At 53.9% G+C, this 7,342-nt stretch overlaps 1 protein-coding gene across 1 annotated transcript; it reads right to left on the reverse strand.

The window, feature by feature from the left end:
* Window positions 1–4,535: 4,535 nt before the first annotated feature.
* Window positions 4,536–6,745, reverse strand: LOC123122202 (2-alkenal reductase (NADP(+)-dependent)). Its single transcript, XM_044542346.1, has 5 exons — window positions 6,449–6,745; window positions 5,835–6,012; window positions 5,482–5,648; window positions 5,274–5,356; window positions 4,536–5,162 (listed from the first exon to the last, which is right to left on the reverse strand). Exons 1-5 carry the CDS (start codon window positions 6,671–6,673, stop codon window positions 4,784–4,786), a joined length of 1,032 nt encoding a protein of 343 aa, XP_044398281.1. The 5' UTR covers window positions 6,674–6,745; the 3' UTR covers window positions 4,536–4,783.
* Between the last annotated feature and the right edge of the window lie 597 nt (window positions 6,746–7,342).

Raw genomic sequence — 7,342 nt, forward strand, 5'->3', positions numbered from 1 at the left:
GATTGTAAGCAGATGACAACTCTTTTTTTACCCGAACATGTTATTGTTGCCACGTCTATTTTGTAGCGCTATATGGCAACTGTCTAGTGTTAGTAGGTGGCAACTCCTAAAGATACCACCGTAGCCCACATGCCCGTCTCCTCTCCCACACACCAAAAGCTATCAGTTGCCATGTGTTTTTGCAGGGTACATGGCAACTGCCCTAGTGTGCTTGTAAGCAGATGGCAACTCTCTCTTTACCCGGACATGTTTTTTGCCATGTTTTGTAGTGCTACATGGCAACTGTCTAGTGTTAGTAGGTGGCAACTACTAAAGTTTTTCAAATCATGGCAACCGTAGTAGACAAGACCATACATGGCAACAGCTGCAGTTGCCCAAAAATGGCATCCGACACTTGACCTGAGATGGCAACTGCAGTTGAGCAACCATGGCAACTGTAGTTGTCCGACATGGCAACTGTAGTTCAGCGACATGGCAACTGTAGTTCAGCGACATGGCAACTGCAGTTACACGTACATGGAAGAGGGTCCGGACCATGGCAATCGCGACGGGACGCGTGGTTACTGCCACGCGGGGCGTGTGGCTCGCAGGCGGGGAGGGCGACGGTCGAGACGGGTCGTGCAGGCCGCGTGGTTGCTCGCCCGGACGTGCTCATGCGGGCGATCGTGCCGCACACCGAACATGAGGGCTGTGGCGGGGTGCGCCCGGACGTGCTCGTGCGGGCGGGCCTGTGTCGATGCCACACGGAGCGTGCGGCAGATACCCCCTAGATACCACACGTGTGGCAATTATCGGCGTCCAAAAAAACTAGTAGTAGTTGAAAATGGAAGCTGAGGAAACGCATACGTAGTCTCGGATTCTGGAGACGGCGGGACGTACGCATCTTCTTCATATTTTTTTTCTTGTGAAAACTAAAAGCCAGCAAGAGAAGCAGGGCAGAGAGAGGGGAGAGGAAAGCAGATTCATGGGGCTGCAGGTGCTCCACCGGCTCAGAGCATCTCCAGCCGTTGGCCCCCTAGGGGGCGCCTAAAATCGCCGCCTGGGGGTGACACGGCGAAAAAAAAGGGCCTGGAGGCGAGTTGGCCCTCAGCCGCCGCCCCCAGGGCCGGCCCCAAGTGCGGGGAAAAAAATTGTGTAGCAAATTTACGCAAAGTTCGGCTAAAACACGCCAAATTTCGGCAAACTTGGGCTTATATTTGCGGATTTAAGTAGAGTAGTCGCCATTACATATAAAAACTAATAAAAAAACTTGCTGAAGGCCGAGAAGTCGCCGTCGTCGCCGCCATCGTCGGCTTTCTCCTCCTTGACTCGGGCGCCCCTGCTGGACCCCTCCCCAGCTGGTGGCGGCGGCGGCGCGTCGTCGTCGTCGTCGCTGTCGTCGATGATGACGACTCCTCCTTTGTCGTGGCCTCGGCGGCGCTGCTCGAAGCGCCGCAGGGCGGCGCTGGCGCTCCGTCGCCATCTTGATGGAGTCCTGGCGTGCCCATTCAAGGGCCGCGTCGTCGTCGAGCTCGACCTCGCCGTGCTCCGTCTTCACCGGCGCCAGCCCCGGCTCCATCTTCACCGGCGCGAGCCCCGGCTCCGTCTTTGGCTTGACGAAGCGCGGAGGAGGAGCCGGCGAGGAGGCGTGCCGGCCGCCCTCATTGATGACAATGCCGGGCTCGGCCTTGACGCCGAGCAGCGTCGGAATACCGGAGGAGTGGGAGGAGGAGCGGGAGGAGGAAGAGGAGGAGGACGCGCCGAACCTCCTTGGCGCCCATTGCCCGTCACGTCGGCGGTGCGCCGGGGCGGCCGCCCTCGCCGGGGGGTACGCCAACGGCGGGTTGTTGCCGCCCTCGAGGTGCGCCAGCACGCCCTCAAGTGTGCGGCCGGGGGCGCCCCACCACAGGTGGCGCCCCTCGCTGTTCTTCACGCCGCCGACCACCGGCGCCCCGTTGGTGGACGCCAGCCGCCGCTGCTGGCGGCGCTCGAAGTACGCCGCCCAAGCCGCGTGGTTGTCGGCGGCGTACTGGGGGAGGGAGAGCTCGGCGTCGGTGAGGGAGGCGCGCACGATCTCGACCTCGTCGGCGAAGTAGGATGGTTTGGCCACGGCGTCGGGCAACGGGGGAATGGGCACTCCCCCATTGCTGAGCCGGCGCGCATGTCCGGCGGCGCCGGGATGTTCGCCTGGAACAGGAGCCAGGACTCCTGTTCGCGGAGCAAACGGCGGCCGAAGCCGTTGGCCGCCGCCTCGTCTCCGGGGAAACGCTCGGCCATCGGGGAGATGGAGTGGCTGGGGAGAAGAGATCGGCGGCGGCGCTCGGGAGATGGAGTGGCTGGGGGAGAAGAGATCGGCGGCGGCGCTCGGGAGAGGGAGGGCTGGGGGAGAAGAGCTCGGCGGCGGCGCTCGGGAGAGGTGAAGAAGTGGCACTCATCACAGGCGAGCGAGGCCATATATAGCCGCGCCGCGTCCGTGTGTACGCGTCCGAGGGAGGGAAGGCGTCGGCGCGCCGCCCCGTGAACGCGCCGCCCGTGAGGAATCAATGGCAAAGCTGACCGGCGGCAGTCTTGCCATTGATTCCCCGCGGAAAACCGAGGCGTCGGGAGAAGACGAGGCGGACGGTGTCGCTGACGCGGCTGGCCCGCGACGCTTTCGCGCCAAAAACGATTCGCCCGGCGCCCCCAGCGCGCCGGGTTCGGGTTGGGTCCGCCGGCGCCAATTTCGGCGTGAGCCGGCGAAAAAAGGGTCCCTGAAGGCGTGACTGGGCCGATTTTTTGGCGCCGGCGGCCGAAAAATCGTCTGGGGGGCCTTGTTGGGGGCGCGGCTGGAGATGCTCTCATGTCCACGCAGCGGGATCGGCGTCGCCATCGCCGGCGAATTCAACACCATGGTGCGGTAGCCCGCCCGGCCCCTCCGCCTCTGCCCTACCACCTACGTCATGTTCCGCACTCGGTCTGTATTCTGAATTTCTGATCCAATTTATTTGGGCATCAAACTACTTTCGTGGTTAACAAAAAGGGAAAAATCGATGTCGGGGACATTTCTTTCTTCTGAAGATAAATAGCCGAATACTGTTGTACTGCTTCTTTTTTCTGGAGGCCAATGCCGTGTTAAGCTGGTGTGTAGTCGATTATGGACTAGCGTGCCATGCTCTGTCTATTCGAGACAAGTCACGGTTATGGACTTCTCACTTCAGTGTTTAAATTCCTTTGAACCTGAAGGCTCTCTTCGATAGCTACCCCCCACCCCCCACCTACCAGGCCACCACAAGTCATGGTCATTGATTTCTACGTGAAGATTGGACGGTGCAGATGAAGCACTTGTGCTCCTTTTGTAATTCAAAATTTGTGTGCGTTATAATGCATCACCTAAACTGGCGCCCTTTGCTGGGCTGCGGCCAGAGTGCACGATGAGTACCATCAACTCCCCTTTTAATACGCAGGCAGAGACGCGGTGGCACGCCGCGCCTGTGTAGAAGCCCTTGTGGTGCTTTCTATTCTTTTTTAGAATTTCTAGTACCTCATTCCTAGTTGTTGAGCTAATGTCCCGCTATTTGCATACTGAACAAAATACAGATGTTTATAAATGTCATCTATGCCTAGCTCGATCCAGTCAATTGGTAAAGTATTTTTGTTTTGTTTATTTATTATCGATTATTATTCAGTTGACATATGACTGCACGTGTGATAGAAGGAAGAATGTTGTGAAAAAGCTCAAGGATAGACTTCAACTAACTCCAAAATTTATTTTATGTGGTGTATTTGAATGTTGCAGTTCTAAATTTATTTATCAAATTACCATGAAACCTGTAAAGGTTCATGCATTTAATCATAACAAAACTTGGATCATTCTTTAGTTCGCAACACAAAACAGAACAGAGGCAAAGGGAACGTACCGTCGTTACCTGCAGGAACCCAATTCCCTTCTTGGTGCTCTCACCCGCCACCAACATGATGTGTGCCTGCGAGTAGAACAGAAGAAGTGCAAATAAGAAACATCAGCTTCACGCCTAGCAGCATGAACCACGGGACCACCAGGGGTTAGAAGAAGGCATGCCTGCATGAGGAGCTTCATGCAGTCGAGCGGCGAGATGACCATATTGGCAACGGCGGCCGCCGTCCGCACCAGCCACCAAGAGCGTGACACTACTAGGATCCAGTTCTAGGGCATGCTTCAGCAGCTGTGCTGTCGGCCGCATCTTGCCCTTCTTCCCAAAGACCACCTGAGCGATTGCTAAGAGAAGATGAGTCTATTCTCACCATAGCATTTGTGCATATGGTGCTTGCCCAAGGAGTTGCTCAATCCATGGATGTCATTCAAATGAGGATGACATGAATCAATCGAGTATAATTAATCAATGCCAAATAGAGCTGACACATTCAACATTAAAGTTTCCCAAAGTCAATAGAAAGAAAAGACCAAACCAATAAGTTATTGTGTAGCTCTTACCTTTTTCAAGGCCAAGAATAAAAAATGGGTGCTTAACCAAAACACGGCAAGATGATAGAAATGGACATGTGGCAGCCCAAGAGAGCATACGCCCTGGCACTTGAAATGCACCAAATCGAAGCTAGCTAGCCACTTTTATTCTTGTATATATATACTAGTAAAGATTATTAATTCATTCCAGCTTCCTGGTTCACCTAAGTAGAATTCTGCTTTCTCCAAACACTGGCTCAAAGCATGCTGAATCCAGCAAACCGGACTAAGTACCTCTCTCTCTCTATATATATATTATCTGAATTCTGGTCTCTGAACGCACATCAGTGCTTCTCAATCCAAGAGGACTCCTGGTATGCGACGTCACTCCCGTGCGACGACCACCAGCTGCTTTCCGATGTTGCGCCCGTAGAAGAGCCCGATGAGGGCCGTCGGGAAGCTCTCGATCCCCTCGGCGACATCCTCCACGTAGGTGATCTTCCCTTCCTTGAGGTAGCCGGCCATCTCCTCTTCGAACTTTCTGTAGCTGCCGTAGTGATCCGTCACGATGAACCCCTCCATGCGGATGCGCTTGGTGATGATGCAGAAAAGGTTGCGCACGCCCTCGCTCTGCTCCAGGTTGTACTGCGAGATCAACCCGCACACCGACACCCGCCCGTGCAACCTCATGTTAAGAAGCACCGCGTCCAGCATCGCGCCACCCACGTTCTCGAAGTAGATGTCAATGCCCTCTGGGAAGCACCTGAAAGCAAGTATCATGGCATGCAGAACTCTTTATTAACTGGCCCTGTTCATTGGAAGTTAGACGAATCGCAAGAGTATATGGTAGCTAGGGAAGGGGCCTGCAATTAACCTCTTCAGTGTGGCGTCCAGGTCCTGCTCCTTCTTGTAGTTGAAGGCATCATCAAACCCAAACTTTGTTTTTAGGAGGTTGACCTGAGGAGAATGCAAATTTATCTCATCAAAAATAGAAAGCTTTGCCAACGGTAGTGACAAAATTAAATCAGTATGAACAAAGGTACTCATTGTCTGGGGATGTGCCCAAATGAGTAGGCACAAACCTTCTCATCAGAACCGGCACTACCAACCACATAGCAGCCAGAGATCTTGGCAAGTTGCCCGACAAGCTGTCCAACGGCGCCTGACGCTGCCGACACAAAGACATACTCGCCCTTCTTTGGCTTGGCCACGTCAAAAAATCCAACATAGGCAGTAAGGCCAGGCATGCCTGAATTATGAAGTTTCTAGCAGTTAGAGAAAATACTAACCAGTATATCAGCCAAGGTTGCATTTGATTGATTCTATAGCAGACTAAGGTCTACGAAGAAATTAAACCATAACTTTCCGGTTTCAGAATAACAAATAAATTACCATAATGACCTGGTTAACTTGTGACGAATAAAAGTGAACTCACCAAGAACTCCTGTGTAGTATGACAGCGGCAATTCAGGATGGTTGATCTTGAAATGTGACTGCAGGTCCGTGATCAAAGTGTACTCTTCACATCCTGTCATTCCCCACACCAGATCACCGGGCTTGTAATCCTGGTGCCCGGATTCCACCACCTTGCTTACGCCCAAAGTGGTTAAAACCTGGTAGGATCGATTCAAGGAGGCAGCAAAATGTCATGCCTTGAAGTGGGGAAAAATTCAGATCAGAAAAAGAAAAGGCTGAATCCATGTACAGAACTGCCGAGCAGATTACTGCCGGCTGTCCCTTGTTCCGTGAAACAGTAACAGAGTGGCTATTGCAAGTTCTGCTCATGCGAACCACATGCTACCGATTCAACAACTGAGCCATGCATGAACCATACTATAGTATAAGCTGAAGAAACAGCCGCCACTATACTGTAGAACAGTAGTTATCTGCAAGAGTTACTCGGATATCCTAAAACTGAATCCAAGAACGCAAACTGATGCATCTACACAACTGGTAAACCAACTGTAGATCTGTGCTGCCAAGGAGACTGAATTCCGATGCGGGACCAAGTTTGATGCTAGGTTAAAACGAATTGAAGGACGGCAGTACCTCCCCCTGGACGAAGTCCGGCACGTGGCTGGGCTCGTCGTTCCCGGACATCCGGCTGCGCAGGTAGGGGTCGCAGGAGAGGTAGAGGTTCTTGACCACCACGGCGTTCGACCCGGGCGGCACGGCCAGGCGCGCCGTCGCGGGGACGAGCTCCATGTCGTCCTCGGCGGGGAACCCCGTCACGTAGCGCTTCAGGATCACCCTCTTGTTGCTCACCTCCGCCATTGCTTCCTTCCTCGGACGCGCCGATGAGCTGGTGATCTGCACTAGTCTACCAGATACGGAGTACTCTGAAAGTGAGGGAGCAGCCGCGCGCGCTTTTAATGCGTGAGGCGCGGGGAGGACCGGACCGGACCGCACCGGAGATTTGTCAGCGGGCCGGACTTGTGAGGCGTACGTCGTGCGTTGGACGACACTAGAGCGTGCCGCGCGTCTCGCCGCGCCGCTCTTCGTCTCTTCTCTTTCTATTTTGTACGCGGTCTAATTTGGCGGCCTCCCGCGGTCTAATGTGGCTGGCTCCCGGTGCGTTCTATCTGGATCATCTGACCTGAGCTTGTTGTCACGTTGTTCCACGTCGCAGTATTGGTGTCCACCGGTGGTGTTCGTGCGAGCCACATCGCAGTCACGTGTGTTAATGCGTGCGGCGTGGAGAAGAGGGGGCCATAGTGTGACGCGCGTCTTGCCGCATCGTTCTTCATTCATGAGTTAACTTTCGTCTTTCTATTTTGTACTCGATCTACCGTGTCTGGTTCACGGTGCGTTTCACCTGGACCATCTGATATACGATTGTTGTGATGTTGTGACACGTCAAAGCATTGGTGTCCACCGATGGTGTTCATGTGAGCCTTGTATAGACATTAAGATTATCTTCAACCAAAGGTAGAGTAGTTTTAC

Source organism: Triticum aestivum, chromosome 5D (genome assembly GCF_018294505.1).
Source record: "Triticum aestivum cultivar Chinese Spring chromosome 5D, IWGSC CS RefSeq v2.1, whole genome shotgun sequence".
Taxonomy (NCBI): domain Eukaryota; kingdom Viridiplantae; phylum Streptophyta; class Magnoliopsida; order Poales; family Poaceae; genus Triticum; species Triticum aestivum.